The sequence below is a fragment of the Pagrus major genome, chromosome 7 (assembly GCF_040436345.1).
Source record: "Pagrus major chromosome 7, Pma_NU_1.0".
Taxonomy (NCBI): domain Eukaryota; kingdom Metazoa; phylum Chordata; class Actinopteri; order Spariformes; family Sparidae; genus Pagrus; species Pagrus major.
This window is the reverse complement of record NC_133221.1, coordinates 30,114,715-30,135,544: the sequence shown is the minus strand read 5'-3', so window position 1 is coordinate 30,135,544 and position 20,830 is coordinate 30,114,715. Positions and strand designations below refer to the sequence as shown.

Sequence of the window (20,830 nt, the reverse complement as noted above, 5' to 3'; positions counted from 1 at the left end):
TGCCATCCTACTATGTGAGAAACATAGGCAGAAATCCAGACTGAGGGAGATGTTCATTTAGTTAGTTTCCAAGTAAAACAACCTCGACCAACATATGCAAATATCTTTAAGCTGAGAAAACACTGTTTAATACTGTCCACTTGCTGTCCACTTGGATAACACGTCTCTGATACAGTGGCAATGAATGAAAGTTACTAAATTAAACCAGATTAAAGAGATGAAGGCCACTGTGGTCCTAAGGTGCTTGAAGCAGCACGGTCACTTAATGCCTTTCACTTAAAAATGCATGGGAATGTTTTAAAAGGCTCTGTAAAAGCTCTAAAAATGACCTTTTAGGAAAGTTCCCAGGTTTTGTAAAACAGTCCACCGGTCCAATGTTCCAGTCCTGTAACACTGTTGGACTCATTGTGGACAGTTTAAAAACAAATGATCGATACAACAGAACAAAAGATATGTGCCTTTTCAATTCACACAATCTTCCACCTTTAAAAGAACCCTTGGTGCCTAAGTTACCCACAATGCAACTTGCACAATGCTGTTTTATCAGATTACATGCAGAGCCACAAATAGGCTTCATACTTATTTCACATATTCAGAAGTGCTCCCCAAGACCTGTAAACACAGTTAATGTGTACAATAGTTGGAGTTACCCTTTAATATTTTATTTTTTAATAAATAACATTAATACTTTTATTTTGAAGTATGTAGCCGGAAGTGGAGTAGTCGCTGCTGCTGCCTTGGTACCTCCACTGACTTCCACTAACGGGACCTGTGCACAGTGCGGTCCTCCCTCCGTCCTGTGAGCCACGGTGTGAGGTAATAGACGAACTTCAGCTCGAGTCTCATGTCATCGCTGGACTTGATGAAAAAAGAGTGTTTCGCATCTGGGACCCTGTCCTCGGCCTCTCTCAAGAGAAGATTCATTAAGAAGAGGAGGGTCGCTCCGAGGGCGCAGCAGGATGCGGGCAGCGACTGTCAGCTGTGCAGGTGAGACACACACACAGAGGGTTTGACCTGGCTGCAGGAAACTTTGATTTGTGTTAGTGTGAAGGTGTATTTCACACAGACACGCTCCTCATGTCAGGATGAGGACATCCTCTTTCACTGATAGGACTTTTTGATGGCATGTTCAGGAGTGAAAACTGTCTCAAATATATCTGGGGAAATATAACATATATAGCTACAGTTTGATTCACGGCAAATCTATTTTTTTTCATTTGGGGAATTATGCTCTTTAAAAGGTGCACTATGTAATTTTGGAGAAGAAATTTAAATGAGAAGAAATAGACCTTCATTGACTGATATTTATGCATAAACAACTCTCTTTGTTTTCATGACTGAATAAACTGAATAAACAAGCTGACCTTAAAGGACAACACATTTTCATCCTGTTTCATCCTGTACTTTGTTTATATGTGGCGGACCCTGCCACCTTTCTAGCTTCAAACAGTGTTCTAGTCTTATTCAGTTATGGAAAAAATACATATTTCTCAATTTGTATGTTTACTGATCACCAGTCATCTGATAAAATAATCATTACAGCTCTTATCATTTTCATGTTTAGCCCTTGATGATAACTTATATCGTCAGTGTGTAACTACATTGTTATTTTGCTGAAAGCAACAATGTCCTGTTCCCGTAGTAACAGAAACCGATAACCCACGTGTACAGGTTTGTCCCGCTTTGCAGACATAGAAGCATCTCTACTGTCTGTGTCTGTGTCCGTTTTTGTTAGATAGACAGTTACTTTATTGATCCTGAGGGAAACTGATGTAATTGAAGTTGTATATCTGACTCTAAACTGATGACTCTGTATTCATTCATATAACCTTTGTGGTAGAACATGACTGAATATGCATTTGTACATGGCCTTATGAATAATTCAAAAGGATAACTGCAACCTTCATTCAGTCTATGACTCTTCACTTCATTCAGACTGTCCAGATAGAAAAATGATGATGTGACTTTGGTCAAGACAAGATAGCTCAGAAGAGCTTTGCACTTGATTCTTTATGACTTTGTTGTCTTGGGCATAACCAGACTGTTAGATGATTGTTTGTCGAGCAAAAACTTCTGTAACATTGTTGTGGAGAGTCTTGCTTCCTGGCCAGGACTTTAATAAATACCTTCATTTTTAAGGTAACTGAGACTAATGAGAGTAAATATTCAGCAAAATAGCGACTGAGAAAAAAAGTAAATGTAAAAAGTACATAATTTATCCATCAAAAGGTTACATTTATTTATTTATTCATTTATTGTAACTTTCCAAAACCAGCAATGCAGTGATATGACCACTTAAAGACATAATATGTAACATTTCAACATTAAACATCTAAAAACAACTAGACCTTTGTTATATATTTGTTGAGTTGTGTCCTTACATTATCCCAAATGTTTCCACCAATGTTCAAACTCAGAGAAATCCACACGTTTACTCAAGTTAACGGAGCATTTCATTTGGTTGCCTGTCGCTATAACTTCCAGGAGAGAGTCAGAGAGTGAGGAAGGAAGTCTAGGAATGACACTAAACGTAACTTGAATGAAACTTTAAAACATTTGTGCCTGAATCAAGTCAGATAGATTTTCATCAGCAATGGTGGCTGTTTAATGGTGTTCACCAGCAAAGGGAATTATCGCCTTGTGATGGGTGAGTTTGACCGCAGGATCATTGTGTTATTCACCCCAAACAGCCAGATTACTTTACCGTATGTTAACTGTAAGCTAACAAGCAACGGCATGCACCAAGAGGGTGCGTTTCTGTGTGTTTGAATTCAGGACACTCCGGTTCTCTCTCCACTTTCCCCCTCTCCTCTCTGTAACGTTACGTTCATAAAGTAAAGTACATTTCCCCTCCAGCTCCAGTCAGCAGTCAACATCACAGAACATAAACACCCGACAATGGAGGTCACCTCCGTGGATCACTGCTGCAGTCAGGTTGATAAACAGGAGTGAAGACAAATCCAGTCCTTAATTCAAAAAGTTAAAAAAATAATCTGTGGGTGTCTCCTGTGGGTAAACTGCTCCTCGTCAGAGCAGAATCTGATGTGCGCAATTTGCCAGATGTGAAGGTGAGAAAGTATGCAGTTTTGCCCTTAGATATGTTTGGACAACACTTTGTACGAGGTAGTTTGTTTGAAGCTTACCTTAAACCTAGTTCAATAATTCACCAGTTGTATTCCTGTTTTTCCAGGTGTTCCATATTTCTCCTATCTGGCAGTAGTCGCACCGTTCGTCGGATTCTGACAGCCTGCCTCTTGTCTTTCCTGGCCCTGCTTGGCTCTGTATCTATTGACCTCAGCTCCAACTTTGATTTGTTGCACACTACAGAGGCCGCTTACGGTGAATTGACTTCATGCAAGACGATAGCAATCCTGAAACTTGTCAGTAAGCTTCAAAAGATGAGGCGTTTAATTTCCAAAGACATGGGCAATGAGACATTGGATGCAAGTCTTTCAGAAGTTGTGTTTCCTGTGTTCGGTCATCTCTGTGGCGAAATGGTGGGTCACAGTAACGGCCATGGGGTTCCTTGCAGTATTGAGTTGGCTGGATTTTGCCAGGAGATGAGGCGGAGTGTTCAAGGATTTCTAAATGCTTCACTGAATACAAGTAGCAGTGAAAATGTTACCTGTGCTCACTCCCTGGCCATCGGAAGACTTCTTGACATCTGGGGAACAGTAGAAGATACTCTTGTCAAAGTTAAAAATAATTTTTACTGGAGAGATGTACTGTCTGCGAGACTTCTGGTTACATTCATAGAGCTCAACCACCAGTTGATGGACTTAGACCACATGGCAACTCTGACTGACTTCCAGCACAAGTGGACCTATATACTAAGCTACCTCGGGTTTGCCAGGGTTATGACAGAACGACTAAATGACTGCTGGTTCGAGAATGTAGATCTCAAGTTAAACTCAAGCCAGCATGTCAAACATTCTTATATTTTTGACACAAGTCTGTGGCAGATCTCTGGAGCAGGAACAGAGCTTCTGTCTGGGTCTCACACTGGAGTTCAAGCTCTGACAAACACTCAGCAGTGCTTGTTTGATCGTGCGGTTCCGGCTCTCAGGTTGGCGTCTCGATCCGTGTCTTCGGGGCTCAGCATGAGGGTTTGCCTGCTGGCCTTGGCCTGCCTCATCTACCCGGTGGTGATGTTCTCTTTCAAGCAGATGACTGAGTGGATACAAAACTATGCCCTGACCCTGAAGGAGAAGACGGAGGACCTGAAGCGCCAGAGGCAGCTGGCTGAGGATCTGCTGCACCAAATGCTGCCCAAGTCAGTTGCCAAGCAGCTCCGCAAGCAAAAACATGTCGAGGCCGAGAGCTACGAAAAGGTTAGTGTAATTTATGCTTATCACATTGTGGTTAAGTATGGCTCAAGTAGGTGTTTAGCTAGGACAGGTTATACGGTATACGCTCAAACACTTTTTAAAGGGTCCTTGGCGGTCCTGACTTTGAACCTTCACCTAGGACTTATTTGTATGAACTTGGGGCTCAGTTGTCTGGACTTTGGGACATGACTTGAGACTCATTGGTCTGGACTTGGGGATTGGTGGTCTTGACTTTGAAACATCACCTAGGACTTGTAGGTGTTGACTTTGGGACTTGACCTGGACCTGTCACTACTGACTAGGGACTTCTTGGTTTTGAATTGGTACTTGTTATTGTTACTGATAGCATTCATCCATTAAACATGTCCTTCCATCGCCCTTTTACCAGTTCAGTCACGTCACAACACCGCTGTTTTTCGAGTCATCTGCCCCCTTAAGTGGTTGCCAGTTTGTGCTCTAGTAAAGGTTGCAAATGATAGCTGTTGCTAATGTTAGCTGGCAAATGTTAGCATTGTTAATGCTAGCTTACATTAACGTTGCTAATGTTAACAAATTAACATTAGGCCAGTACAGTATGCTGGGCACATAATGAAGAACTCAGCCAGTCTTGTGTTTTTTCCACAAACCAGCAACTATGAATGCTGTTGATGGACACAGACAGGGATACCATGTGTCACCAACAGCATTATACTTTTGGCTCACAAACTTTGGTAGAAGCTGAAACCAATCATCAGCATTCTTACACAGATGTAACAAAGCAATCATTTTGGACCGACAATTTTTTTTAAATTATTGATTCACAATCATAATAATGTTTTTAAGGAAAAGAGATACTTCTATTGTGCACCTTTCTACATGCCCTGTAGATGTATTATTAAAAAAAAAATTGTCTACATAAAAATGTTTTCAATATAAAGTTTAACTCTGGATTTCATACCCAAGAAATTAAAATTTTCCATGACTAACAAGGCAATGGAAACCAAAGGGTATAAAGGTATTGATGGAACTGTTGTTGTGTTAAAGTCATTGCAAATTAAAAAAAAAGAAGACTGCAACAGCGGCTTGTAGTATTTTGCTTTAATGGCCATGAGAGAAACTCCTGCAACAAGGCACAACAAAAAAACAACTGCAGCACACATTCAATACAAGTACAAGGTCTGAGGTTTGACAGGTAGAAACAGACAACACTGTGAAGACAGATGAGACAATAAAGCTTCCTCACTACACTCCTCCCTGTTCACTTTTAATATTTACCCAAACAAATTCAGAGCATATAATGTTGTGGGGTGCTGCTGCGAGAAGGCTGCCTCTGCAAGATCTGCAAACATAATGAATGAATTTGTGTGTTTGCTACCTTTGTTGCTATTGTCGTCATAATTGCCTATAATTGCCCTGTTCCATATTCATCAGGAGATAAAACAAGTTATACGAGTGAAAATTGCGTCTGGCTTATTGAAGAGGGTTGAAGCAGCTGTACCAAAAGCACAGGGGGGAGGGGGGAGGGGAGCACTGAATAGGACCCTGGATCATTTTTACACTCATTTTGCCACAGAATCTTCTTCTTCTTCTTCGTTGTCTTCTTCTTCCCCCAAACTGAATGGAAAAGTAAAACATGACTTACTAAATCCTGAAGGATGCTGTCTAGTAAAGACCTCAGTGATACTGCTGGTCTGCAGCAGCAAATGTAACTGTTTGTTTCTTCTATTGACGCTTTTGTCCCTTTACTTCTAGTTGCTTGTAATTAAATATAAATTCAATAGAACATTAAATTCCTTTCTCAGCAGTATTTACACTCCAGGGTAGTATGACCACCTAGCTAAAGCTAATGCAGTCCAATAAAAGCCACAATAAATCCTCCCTTCATGAAAGTTATAATGTTGATGTACTTTGTAGTGCTGTGGAATTGTATTGCGTTACATAGAAAGGTATTTTTGTTATGAAGTCTACCCTCATAGTTATAATTGCGTGGACATAATAATAGAAACACTATTGAGAGATTGGGCGTTTTTTAAATTTTTTTTTTAAACATTTTGGTTAATTTCTCAGGGTGTAATACATGGATCTTGATAAAAGAAAAGCAGGCCTATTGAGGTGGCTGGTATCTATAAGTGAGTACAGTTTGACATGGATCCAAATGAAAATCTGGATCAAGCAGATTTAAACTTGTTTCATAGGGTAGTTTTTTCAGCCGCTAAATGGAAACAAATTGGATATTGGATTAGGATTGACTGAATAAAAGGGGACTGTTGGGCCCTGGTGGAGGTATGCACTCTACAGAGTTCCATTCTGGTTGAAGGAACTTCGTTTTGATTAAGATAGTTAAACTGGATACAGGGTGTATGTTTGCCCAGTTTTCTCTAGTCCAACCAATCACTTACCATAATCAGTTTGGTTCCAGGTGACCATTTTTTTCTCGGACATCGTGGGCTTCACCTCCATCTCTGCATCCTGTACTCCTCTGCAAGTGGTGGAGATGCTCAACAACCTCTACATGTGTTTTGACACACGCATCGACTCCTATGACGTCTACAAGGTAACACTAAAATGAAACACACACACACACGCACACACACACACACGCACACTCACACTGCATTTGCATCCATATTTAAAAAAAAAAAACAAGTTTCACTTTAACAGTCAACTCTTCTTTGACATTTTGGAAATTGCTTTCTTTCCCTGGCGACCTCACTGTGACAGCAGCTTTTCACAGTTGTTCAATAAATAGTTCTAACACATAACCCCCTGATTTTTAGGTGATGGTTGGTGTGTTCTTGAACATTGTACAGAACCAGGTGTTTATAAGTTGGTAACTGTTGAAGCGTGGGAAACAGTAAACTCCCCAAAACTACTGTAAACTATCTCAATTCACTGAAAATCACTCAACAAAATCTCACACAATTAGGCTATTCTATGCAATCTCCTTTTTTTTTTTTTAAACTTAATTTTTAAATGTAAAATTTTAAAGTTTTACAAAGACAAACAGAACATATAAATCAAACAAACAATCTTGAACTAAAGGTCACCGGGGGAAATAAAATATATTGTTCCAGGAAAAAAAAGAAACATACAATAGTATTGCTCTGTGTAATATAGGGTTACAAAAATCCATAGGTAAGAGATGAAGAGGGAGGGGGTTAGAGGAAGGCAGGCAAAGGCCAGCCGGCCAGGGAAGGAAGTCTCTCCAGGGCAAATCCATCAAAACATCAGTCACAGCACCGAGGATAAACAGAGTGAAAAAGAAAGGAGCTGCTCTATTCTGTTTTACGATCTCCTTTTGATAACTAATGAAATATGGTTTTCACTTGCAATCACCTAGCCTCCCCTGAAACTGTTGGAGCCACCCTGGGTGCTCGCCCTCCACTTTGAATACCTCTGGTTTAAGTGTAACACAAAATGTGCTGTGATCAGATTAAGAGCAGTATATACAGTAGTTGGGTAGCGCACACACATTTTTTATTCAAGGGTAAACCAAGCAGAAATAATGTCCTGCTCAGTCCCATGGTAAACTATGTTTTAGTTGCTGTATGTGTCCCTTCAGTATCAGTGCAGCAGAGACAGAGCATGTGACCAGCCTGTCTCTGAGACTGCTGATTGGTCTGATAAGATGCAGCTGAGCCTCTCTGGTTCTGCACCTGCAGTCAGCTCTGAAATCACAGCTCTCTGCCACAGTGAAGAACTACATTGATTGTTCCATTCAGTACACATTAACATAACTGGCAGTCTGTTAAATGTGTTGAGGGTTTTCTGCAGCCTGAAGTATCTGGTCATTGTCAGAGGAAAGAAAATGGTTCAGTTTGTTGGGTGAGACATGCAGCTGAGACATAAGCCCTGTTGGTTTATCTATCCATACTTACTGGCTGCTTGCAGTGCGTGGCGGCTACGTTGCTGAGCATGTTTGTGTTCACATAGGGAGCGTTGCTGCTGCACATTGGCTCCTATCTGTTTACATTGAGTTTGTCTTTGATAATTATCAATAAATGTGAAAACATGATTTTCCTTAACCCCCATTGAACGAAAGAGGGAAGGAAAAAAGTGCACTTCATCTGTGGTGTGTATTCTCTTCATGTCTGTGACATATTCTACACATACATTAAAAGTGAAGTGAAATGCTGGTGTGATGTCTATGACTGTTGGTAGATTGTTTTCTGGTCTTTCTGGCGTGTTGTGGTAGAAATATAAATCTATGTAGATGACCCGCCACTGCAGCCAGTGTGATTGCTCAAACATGGACGCCAAAGCCAGTCATTATGCTACGCACATGTGCTGCTCACAGCCAGTCTGTCATTTCACTTATTTCTGATCTTCATTCAGTCAACAGAAAAGTAAATGCAACACTTTTGTTTTTGCTCGTAATTTCTCACAAGTCAAAGATTGAAGAATTTTTTTATGCACACAAAAGAATTCACATAAATTTGTTAAAATCAGTGTTAGAGAGCATGTCTCATTTGCCAAGATAATCCATCCACCTGACAGGTGTGGCCTATCAAGATGCTGATTAAAGAGCATGATTAGTGCACAGGTGTGTGTTGGACTGGTCACAATTAAAGGCCACACTAGAACGTGCAGTTTTATCAAAGAACACAATGACACCAATGTGAAAGTGTGTATTTGGTCTGACACTGTGTGATTTGAAACGGTTGCTTGTTTTTGTGTGTGAAGGAAGACGAGCAGCCACTTTGTAGAAGCTAATCAGGATCCAATTAACAAATAAAGAGCAAAGCTTTAGTTATACCTGTGCTTTTCAATCCATCCATCATACCTGCTTATCTTTTAGTGGGTCGTGGGGGAGCTGGAACCGATCCCAGCTGACATTAGGTGAGAAGTGTGGTACGCCCTGGACAGGTTGCCTGTCTTTGGACTGATGGAGGGAGCAGGAGTACCTGAAAGATTCAGAAAATGGTCCAGCGGGTTGGAACCCAGAACCTTTTTTCTGTGAGGTCTAACCACTGTACTTCTTTCAGTGAGAAGTCCAAACTTTACTCTAGTGCTACAAATTATACTTGCCAATAATGAAAGTGCACTCTTAGCAGCTGAATTAGCCATTTCTTCTTCTCATTATACAAATGTATTTCTTTGCAGAGTACCTGTACATTTATTACAATACTTTGCTTGAATAACAATTTTTAAAGGGTACTCGCTCCAAAATAATGAACATGCTGAAAGAAAGCAATAACATTTGTCCAAGGAATTATTACCCCTGAGGCAAATTAGTTTGACTTTTTACCCAGCTGCACGTGGTGAAACATCACAATGTAGGAGTGCCCTGTATGAATTAGCTTGAGACTAATTAGCTTGAATTAGCTTCCAGTAAGATGCTTATATAGAAGTGCTATATAGAATATTGACATTTATCTTCACTCAACAATGTTAACCCTTTCTGGTTTTCTCTTTAAACTTTAAAAACATCAAATCGGCTATATAAAAACACTATTAATTTTAATAGTTTTTCACCGGTCATGCCATCATGAAAGTCATTCCCTGATTGCTCCATGTATCTTCATGGAATGATTCAGATGTCAGAATTGAATTTCTTTTTAACAAATTGTTACCACACTGTCAAACCAGGTGGAGACGATTGGGGATGCCTACATGGTAGTGAGCGGCCTGCCTGAGAGGAACGGGGACAGACATGCTGACGAGATCGCCAAGATGGCTCTGGATCTGGTGGCAGCCGTCAGACAGGTCTCCATCCCTCATATGCCCAACCAGAGGCTGCAGCTCCGTGCCGGCATCCACACAGGTGAGAGGAGCCAAAACTAGCAAACTAACCTCTAGATTTACATTAAATTTGTGATGGATATTAGAGGTTTATTTAAATTCTGCATACTCAGTGAGCTTTCATCTTGTTCCACTGCAGCATAAATTATGATAAAATTTGCCACATATCACATAATCCATTGGGCACCATCGGCCCAACTTTTAAAAACACAAGTGAACACAGACTGTGTTGTTGTTTCCGAGCCACCTGATATTTTGGTTCATGTATGTGCAGCAGCACAGGGCTACACATACATACTGGATATAGATCAGAGTTAGTGATGGTTAGTAAATACATTCTCGGCCAATCACATCACTGGTCTCATAGCTTTGAAACAGCTCAGCCAATCAAGGCTACACATGAAGACAGCAGCTCAACAAATGGAAAGATGCTTCTCAGAAATGATACAGAGCAGCATGATGTGAACACACAGCATCATGAATCTGCAGCCAGAGGCAGACGGTGTGGAGTTTAAACAATTAAGTACAATGATGATGGAAAGAAATAATAAAGAAATCATTTGGTGAAGCAGTTTATATAATTATAGCATCCATCTATTTAAGTCAGAATTCTACTGTATTTCAGCAGCTTCTGCCTCATTGCATTTTTGCACATCTGGTTTCTCCGTCTCAAAGTCTATGAGCTTTCTGATTTGGTTTTCTGAAATAAGATCCGTGGTTAACACAGGCTTAAGATATTTACATGTTTTGTTCTACAACATAAGATACGTCATTAACTGTCCCACAATTTAATTATGAAGCACTTACATGCCTTTAAAAATGGTGGTTGCAGATAAGTGTCTAAATGAGACTACAGAGGTTGTCGGGGACAGTAAACGTCATCACAGCGAACACAGACTCATCTACTCACTAGTCCATCTTTACAGACCGACTTTAGTTACTTTAGTTACAGACTATTCTAACTCTAACTTAAGAACCGCCTTAGGTCCCCACTCCAGTCTCCAGAACATCAAATCAAAATCAATGCTAACATGTTAAAGTAAGATGGCAACAATGATAAACATTACCTAAATGCTAAACAGCAGCATGTTAGCATTGTCATGTTGTCAGCTGTCTACAGTTGCAGCTCTGTGGGTCTTTTAAATTCAATATCTATTTGAATCCTTTACTATCAAAATGACCGTATGCTGTTCTTTTTCTGCAGCCCTGTTGCATTGTGGAATGTACTGAACGTTTGATCTCCTTGCTCTATAGGTCCATGTGTGGCAGGAATCGTGGGCTACAAGATGCCAAGATACTGTCTGTTTGGAGATACTGTCAACACGGCCTCCAGAATGGAGTCCACCAGCCTGCGTATGTATAAATACACACACACGATACTCAACACACACATCTACAGACCACACAGAAAGACAGTTATAGTGGAATCTAGATATACAAAGGTACAATATGTAAGAATTGACCACCTACATACATACTTTGGCATTTGCCCTTTGGGAAGGCACACAATCCAACCACCTTTTGTTCAGCAAGCACATATCACCAGATTAACACCTAACTGTAAATACAATTAGCTAGTTGGCTTAGTTAGCCATGCAACTAGCGGTCGACAATGGCTTAGACCAGGACTCCGACTCTGGGAACCAGAAAAATGAGGCAGGTTAAGGTGGGGACAGGAGAGGCATGGAGCACGAGAGGCTGGACATCAATCATCGCCCACCTCCGGAGGTCAGAGCTGCTCTGTCAGACTATCGCCTCTTTAGATACAAAGTGGTATTCTGAGAAAGGGTGAGAAAACAGGGATGCTACTGACATCCACGCCTAGCTTGAGTTTGGCCAAACCTGTTTTACAGTGAGTGTTTTTCTTTGTGTGTTAGCACAGAAAATCCATGCCAGTTCAGAAACCTACTTGGCTCTGATCAGAGACAACGCCTATGAGCTGCAGCTTCGTGGAGAGATTGAGGTGAAGGTAAACAAGCCACGCTGTGAAAATTCATTTTCTGTGTAGTAGTGAGTAAATCTTACCTTTAGATTTGTTGTCACATTGTGCAGGCCGTTTACTATTTGAATGTCATTTTAAAGTTTGATAGGCACCTTTTATACACCTTTTTGTTTTATATAAATGTTTAATTAAAATAAGCTCAACAGCTGGATGAAAATATACAGCTATGCAATAATACACTCAAGCATCCATCCATCAATCAATCAATCAATCAATCAATCAATCAATCAATCAATCAATCAATCAATCAAAGCTTTATTGTCATTTAGCTGTACCTACAAAAGTAGTGCAGCAAAAATTGTAATTTTGGTGAAAAGAGCCTGTAAGTTCCCATTAACAATTAATCACCCTGAAGGTTTGGTAAGTGTCACTTTTCCTCAAGTCTTTCCTTCTCCTGCCAGGGCAAAGGCAAAATGAACACATACTGGCTGGTTGGCCATAAGAACTACAGCGTGCAGAATGACAGTCTGGTTTGCCACTGGAATCCCAACATGGCCAGAAAGAAGAAGACGGCTGTGGGCAGTGAAGTCTCTGTGGGCAATGTGAGTTGAACTGGTTTAGTTTTTCCATTCGAGGGGATCTATTGCCTGTTTGCCCCTGTCCTGTATTATCCTCCATATTTTAGAGTTCTGGCTTTTGTTTGTTTGTCTGTAAACACAGTTATTTGCAACTCATGCATTGTGATTTTCTTTACGTTTCACACAGCATTCCAACTTATTTGGAATCAGGGTTGTACTTTTGTACTGTACTTTCATGTGAAGACTTTGGTCCACTGTGCCTTTGCTGTTTCACTACAGATATCCTTGTAATTATTTGGCTTGACACATCCATGTAACTATGTAAATTCTCAATTTTCATAGTTTCTACATGCGTTGTCTGCTGGATTTGTAGAAATATTATATGTTTAAATCATTATTATTATGCAGAACAAACAACAATGTTTTAGATGAGATGGGAATTTCGATGTCACGTTGGCCTCTCGCATTAGCTGGAGATCAGACTCACAGCATGAATGACTGAAACCACAGTGGATTGTAACCTAGTGTGTCATGTGTATTCACTCAGTTTGGTTTTGTACACTACTTTAAAACCCACCTGTGGATGCTGACGTTCACTGCAGGACCGGCATGCTTAACCTACTGTGGCAGAGACATGACAGCAGATCATAAACAGAGCAGAATGGGTCAGTAGCAGGGCATGTTATTTAGCATGGCTAAATGCTACAGAGGGAACTCAACGGACATTTCTCTGTGTGGCGCGATGTTTCACTTGTGATCACTTGGTTTGGTCTTGTGCTCCAGTTTAAAACACACTGTAATGATCTGCTTGTGTCCTTGTTGTTTACTGTATGTACTCAATCTGTCAATGAGCACTAACGATCACTAAAGAATCACTTTCGGCAAACTGATCAGCAGGGGTTCCCAACAGGTCACAGTCACGGACCATGGCGTGACAATCCCACACCATTGGAATTCATCTGAATGTACCCTAAGGGCATGACAAACTAAACTGACATTAAAGAACTAGCTGCGACAAAGGCCAACTGTTGCCTAATGTCTCCTGGGTCTTGGCCAAAAGGCTGCACCTAAACACACTGCCAAGACTACAGCTGGCGGCCAACGAGCTTGTACGTTCTGCGCCTGTGTGGAAGGAAATACCTCTCTGCCAATATACAAACTGTTATTATGATAAAGCAGCATTTTTTGACACCACTCTTGGTAACATAGCTGATGGAGAATGGAGAATACATCTGATAAAATTTGCGAATACCACTGGTGAAAAGGCAGAGGTGAAAAATAAAGGAGAGACAACGCTAAATGGGTGAAATCACAGATACTACAGTGACTTTCTGTTTCTCTTCTGGAGCACTAATCCACTTAACTGCAGAGCAAAATGAACAGCCAATCAATTTGATGAGCCGCCGTCAATTCTACATGCTCAGTCGGCCAAAAAGTCACAGACAAAGGGCCGTCCAGTGCCAACGGTGCTTGGCACACAGCTCAATTAAAGCCACAGATGCTCATTGACGGCTGGTGATAGCACTGACACCATTTGGCCCCGTGTCTCAGGGCTTTTAATGCCACCACAGCAGTGATTGCAAGTTGAGGTGATGGAAAGACTTAGCTGTCAAGTAAGCTTGTTTACTAGCTTATGGCCATAAGATGCTCTAAGAATTTGTGCCAAAATTATTTTTATTACTTCAATTTTCAATTTTGCCTCTCAAGACCAGTATACACTGCAATGACCAGTGTTAAAGAAGTGTGATGATCTCTTCAGTCAGGGCTCCCAAACAATGATCTTACATCACACTGTGAGAAAGGTTAAAAAATGGTCATGGTCTTGTGACGAAATATAGCCTGACACTGACACTATCAGAAATTTTGGACGACCATCTCACAATGTGAAGTGCAACATATAATAACCAACCAATAGGAATGCAGCATTAGCTTCACTGTTCTACGGAAGCCCTAAAGGGCCATGCATTCATACATTTTATGTCCTCCGTTTTCCCGTGATAACGAGTTAATTTCATTTGTTTTCTCGAGATCTCGAGTTATTATCTCGAAATAACAACTGCCGTTTTCCCGAGATAACGGGATAATTTTCTCGAGATCTTGAGATAACGAAACCATAGTGTAGCATATTAAATCATTGCAGGAAACATCATTCAGTGTAGGAATGTCAGAGGAGCAGGAGCATATCGATCACCACGTCACATATGTTTTCAATCAAGGCCTGACACAGGCTGAAATAGCATTATGCCTTGCTATTACAGACAATATACACATTAGTGTGCATAATCTAAAAAGACGGTTAGCAAGGCTTCAGCTATATCGGCGGAGCAATCAAGTGAGCCTGATGTCGTCATTAACTGCATAGCTGACCAGCTATGTAGTTAATGAGGAGATCTCGAATTAATTGTGATATCGTTATCTCGGGAAAACAAGGTTTCGTTATCTCGAGATCTCGAGAAAATGATCTCGTTATCTCGAGATCTCGAGAAAATGATCTCGTTATCTCGGGAAAACAAAGTTTCGTTATCTCGAGATCTCTAGAAAAATAATCTCGTTATCTCGGGAAAACAAAGTTTCGTTATCTCGAGATCTCGAGAAAATTATCTCGTTATCTCGGGAAAACGGCAGTTGTTATTTCGAGATAATAACTCAAGATCTCGAGAAAACAAATGAAATTAACTTGTTATCACGGGAAAATGGATGAAATAAAATGTATGAATGCATGGCCCTTTAGGGCTTCCGTATTGTTCACTGCTAGTGCGTTGCAGATGGATGGTGAGTGCACGCTGATGGCATTTTATTCTTGGCTTGTGTCATGGCTTATGATTCAGTAGGTGTTATCATCATACAGTCTACCTACATCAATTTAAAGTTGTACCCGAGTTCACTGGGTCAATGTTGCGCAGTGTGACTTGCAATAAACTGCTGAATCTCACAGTCTGTAGGAGCCATAAGTTAACTTGCGTTCTGAACGACTGTGGTTAGATGTGGTTGGATGGCTCCACCCACTGACACATCCTGCCCTCCGCCCAGCCTTTAACAACATTTCCCAACAGCAAAATTTAACATGTGCACCTTCAATTTTTGTGTTTCAATAGACTTATTATATGAAAGTGTGAAAAAGTTAAAGTTATCTATATCTATATATCATGAATGTACCTCACACATGTGTTCTCTGTGCTAGTCATCAGTGACGGTCCAGAGCCTCAGTGAGAACGCCACCACCCCAGTCTCCCTGCCCTCCTCAGTGTTGAACCAAACCCCACAGTGAACTCCGTCAGACAGCCTGTCCTAGGTGTGGCAGGTCACATGGAGCCCTACGGCAGCTGTGATTGGGCAGCTGCATGGAGGAGATGAGAGGCCTCTACCCAGCATGCATAGCAGAGGCGGTGGCCACAAAAATGACCTGCTGCCTGGCTCCAGCCACCACATGTAATCGGCTCAGGGCTTCAGTTACCATGGGAACACCAGAGGCTCGTTTGTAGTAGATAGTGTAATAACTTGTCCCATTAAAGAAATAGACCAGCTCATGTGCTTATTTGCTTTCTGAATTGTGAAACCTTTGAGTTAGTTTTAAAAAAGAAAGTCGATCCAATACCTTCACTTTTATTTTACAGTTGTAGTGTTTTTTTCTGTGGTGTGTATGTATTTATGTATGTATGTATATTTTTGTTTCCTTTTCGTCGTTGTGAAGCACTGTGTCTTAAAAATTCCTAACAAATAAAGTTCACTACCTTACTCCTTGTTCCTTATTTGATATATTGTGACTTATCTTGAATGTTGCAATTGTTCTTATTTTACAGCTTAATGCAGGACCTATACAGTCTCTACATTTATTTATTTATTTATTCAGATCCCCATTAGCCACTACCGAGGTAGAGGCTAGTCCTTCTGGGGTCCACGCAAGTAAAAATATTACGTCATAATATAAAACAATTAAAAAGCACAAGGGAACAAAACAAACTATAAACTATAAAAGTATTAATTCACAACAGTAAAGCTACTAATGACAACAACAGTGACAGCAGCACCCACATTATGTCTGTAGTCATTAAAACATTTGATAAAGTTTGGAAAGCACAGTGAAATTGTTTTGATCATATAGTCAGATATTATGGATCAGAACCTGTCCTGTTTGGAGAGGGGCTGGTGTTCTGTTTTCAAACTCTTCTTTTCAAACAGTTTTGCTGTTCAGATGTGCGATGTCTGATGGTAAACTATGAGTAAACAAGCTCTCGTTGCATGCCTTGTATTAAAGCTAAGACCATCAGTACAATATGAAAGTTGATGGTACAGAACATTTGTGATTTTAAACGATGAAATATTTCTTATAAAACAGAGCAGAGAAAACCCACCACAGTCTGATGCTGTTAGGTCTTCTGTTACTGTGAGATGTGCAGCTCTCCTCTGGATGAACTAATATTAATATAAGTCTTTATTTGACACAAATGAAACATACATGTACACCGATAAGCCACATTAAAACCACTGACAGGTGAAGTTAATAACATTGATCATCTCAAGTGCTCTGCTGGGAAACCTTGAGTCCTGGTATTCATTTCAAACATTTTATAATAATAATAATCATAATGATCATATGTTTATTTGTATAGCACTTATCAAAACCAGCCTTACAAAGTGCCTCACAACAAACAAAATACATAGTAATAAGAGCCAAGATGTCAAGAATAAAGTCCAGTGTATTTAAAAGGATAAAATAATCCTGAAAAAACATCTTAGAAAAGCCTTCTGATAAAAAAAAGTCTTTAAAAGTGATTTACAGGAAGAGACTGATGCATTCAGCTGTAGTTCCTCAGGCAGGTTGTTCCCTAACAGGAGCTCTAACAGCAGGTAGTGGTCCCCTCTCAGTTCCTGAGGATCTTCGGCTGCACACTGGTTGGTAAGGGGACAGCAGTACTGATATATTTTATTCATACGTATACATATATATGATATACACCGATCAGGCATAACATTATGACCACCTGCCTAATATTGTGAAGGTTCCCCTTTTGCAGCCAAAACAGCTCTGACCTGTCAAGACATGGACTTAAGACCTCTGAGGGTGTCCTGTGGTGTCTGGCGCCAGGGCGTTTTATAGTGGATCCTCTGGGTCCTGTATGTTGGGGGGTGGGGCCTCCATGGATCAGACCTGCTCCAGCACGTCTTACAGATGCTCGATCAGATTGGGATCTGGGGAATTTGGAGGCCCGGTCAACACCTTGGGCCCTTTATTGTGTTCCTCGAGCTGTTCCTGAGCAGTGTTTGTGGTGTGTCAGGGCACATTGTCCTGCTGGGGGGCCACTGCCATCAGGTAGTGTTGTTGTGATGAGGGGGTGTACTTGGTCCACAACAGTGTTTGGATGGGTGGTGCGTGTCAAGTGGCATTCACATGAATGCCAGCACCCAAGGTTTCCCAGCAGAACATCGCATTGTGATGAGATGATCAATGTTATTCACGTCACCTGTCAGTGGTTTCAATGTTGTGGCTGATCGGTGTATATTCTGGGGCCAGGCCATGAAGGGCTTTAAAAGTAAAAAGTAAAAGGCAGTCAGTTGTCTGTGACAATGGTAACCTCCCTTCAGGTCGATTGGTGGGATCAACAGAGAAACAGAGAGGGAGAGGTGTGCCGGCCACTGAGGGAACACAAAGAACTCCACTTGTTTTGGAAGAAGTCTGTGGACACATGCTGCCCTCTGGTGGTTTGTGGTGAGTAATACCATTATGAGACCACCAGATGGCAGTATCAGACAAATATATGGCAGGATGAGACTGAAGTGGCAGCATCAGCAACCAGAGAACCTTCATTTAATCAAGGGGAACCAAAGATCTTATTCACAATGTGGCCCTACAGCTATATAATTAACAAAGTTCAGTTTGGTTCAAAGGTTCAGGGACTTTTTCTCTGTCTTGGCAGGGATTTTTACTAACATGCACAACACACACCAATCCTTGTTTTCACCACTTGGGAGACAATTCATATCCTTACATTCATGTCCTGGATCCTACCCCAACCCTAACCACTACATGCCTGATCCTAAGACTGGCTGTCTTCTTTCAAACTCCCCGGGAGGATTTATAACCTGCTGCTGGAAAGATTTAGGAATTTTAGCTCGCACTTAGTTAACCATCTTCATTCTACTGGGAACTCAAGTTAGGACTGCCGCTTGCAACTCTGGAGGTGAAACTGCAGAACGGGGGGTGTGCACAACTTGGACAAAATTGCTCCTTTTCTCCCCCCAAATTTATTATGTCATTACTTCCCACATACGGTGGATTGATTGTGCTTCGACATCTGGTTACAATCAACTCAGTTTCTGGTATGTATTTGAGTTCCTATAAGAAAAAACACTTAACTTTACAGACACTGTTCTTAATCCTTTGGGCTGTAAAAAAACATTCAGAATTCAATATTTTTACACTGATATTGCCATTTTTATGGTACACTAAAACACTTATATTCAGAATACTACAATATTTTATCTGACTATATTGTCATTAATGTCAAGCTTCCTTTCCAGAACCAGCAGCTCAACTGTTTTGTTCATCATTTCAGTCATTTTTCCGGCAAAAACATTTATGGAAGCAGCTTCAAAAATCTGAGGACTTACTGCTGTTCCCCATTTTTGTTTTCATAGTACAAATTAATTTTTTGCTTTTATTTTGAAGTTTGGACTATTGGTTGGACAAAACAAACATTGTGAAAGTGTCTCTACTTCCTGAGATTTTAATGAAACCATCAATCAAATTGATGACTGAGGAAAATAATCAGAAGATTAGTCTTTAATGAAACAATCATTGCTTAAGGTCCTTCATAGAATAGCTCAAAATGAGCCCCACTTCAACAAATAACATTACAGTCTTGCTAATCAACAGGCCTACTTCAGTAATAATAATATAGTTATATAAATTTCAGTAAGAGTTGGACATTTTTTTGAATTGAGCACTTTTATGCACAGTGTTCATATCAGAGACTTTCAAAGTGTTCAAATCTGACATTTTGGAAGTCAGTTGTGTCTCGTTGTTCAGTCTCAGTGGGTCTTTAGTTCTTGTCAGGAGTGAAAAAATCTTCAGTAGAAGTGAAATCATCGAGTGAAATGTGTGAAATCTCTGACTCTGTTTTTAAATGAGGATCTGATAGAAATGATTCACCTGCAGACAAACACAGCAACCATGGAATCCTGAACGGCCATTTTGTGCACAGGTGTTTCACAGTCTCATCTCACCTCTGGATTAAAATTTTCATCCAATCAACCTGCAAAAGATGAAGTCAATATGTAACCATGAAGAAATGTCCAGTTCTGACTGCGTCCTCACTCATAATGTCTGATAGAAGTTTGGTTCAAGTCGTTAACTGAATGGCTTATATTAACTTTCTTTATTGGAATCAATTTCACAGGCAAAAACACAACAGCACAATGTGACAGAGACGACTTCCATTCTGACCATTTTTCCCTTATCTTTTTATCCCTCCCACATTGTATATCCCTTAATGTCGCATTAACAATACAGAATACATACAACAAATACATAAGTAAGGACAAATAAGTAAGCAAATAAATAAATAATAATAAAAAATAAATAAATAAATAAATAAGTAAAATAAAAGGTGGGGGTGGGGGGGGGGCTCAGTCATCACATTCAGGCAGAGATGTCAAAGATTCAATATGAGTTAAGAGAGGTCTCCAAGTCCCTTAAAATGAGTTTAAGGAGCCATTGAGGGAAAATCTAAGCTTTTCAAGTCTAATGGACAATAACAGCTCTTTCACCCACCTGTTGTGAGATGGAGGTTGAGCATGTTTCCAATTAAGGAGTATGAGTCGCCTGGCCAGCAGGGTGGTAAAGGCAAGAACAGTCTGCATGACTTTAGTGGTAATAGGCTACAAGGGGGCACCAAAAAAGGCCAAGAGAGGTTCAGGAGTGATATTACATGCTGTGCTAATGGTTTTTAAGATTTTGGACCAGAATGTGGCAAGCCTGGGACAGAACCAGAACATATGGGAATGGTTGGCTGGAGATTGTTTGCACCTATTACATAAGTCAGTTACATTGGGGTAAATACGAGATAGCCTCAAATTAGTGTAGTGAACCTTGTGCACAACTTTACACTGCAGGAGGCTGTGCCTTGCACAGATTGAAGAGGAGTGAACAGACAGTAAGATTTGTTGCCAATAATCATTGAGCGGCTTCTTATGAGGGGACTTCATCCATGCAGGCTTTTATTTTGACATAGAAACAACATTTCAGACTCATTTGTTACAAA

The 20,830-nt window shown here is 40.5% G+C and overlaps 1 protein-coding gene across 1 annotated transcript; it reads left to right on the top strand.

Annotated features, from left to right (window-relative positions):
- The first annotated feature begins 844 nt into the window (after positions 1–844).
- LOC140999721 (atrial natriuretic peptide receptor 1-like) lies at positions 845–16,271 on the top strand. Its single transcript, XM_073470242.1, has 8 exons — positions 845–987; positions 4,067–4,331; positions 6,727–6,861; positions 9,897–10,071; positions 11,304–11,402; positions 11,927–12,018; positions 12,453–12,593; positions 15,751–16,271. The coding sequence occupies exons 1-8, from the start codon at positions 845–847 to the stop codon at positions 15,835–15,837; spliced, it is 1,137 nt and encodes a 378-aa protein (XP_073326343.1). The 3' UTR covers positions 15,838–16,271.
- The last annotated feature ends 4,559 nt before the right edge of the window (positions 16,272–20,830 follow it).

Excerpts from the sequence above, each read along its gene's own strand:
- LOC140999721 (XM_073470242.1), top strand. The coding sequence starts at position 845 with ATGTCATCGCTGGACTTGATGAAAAAAGAGTGTTTCGCATCTGGGACC. Across the intron at positions 6,862-9,896 it reads ACTCCTATGACGTCTACAAG|GTGGAGACGATTGGGGATGC; the intron begins GTAACACTAAAA and ends CTGTCAAACCAG. Across the intron at positions 12,594-15,750 it reads GTGAAGTCTCTGTGGGCAAT|TCATCAGTGACGGTCCAGAG; the intron begins GTGAGTTGAACT and ends TCTCTGTGCTAG.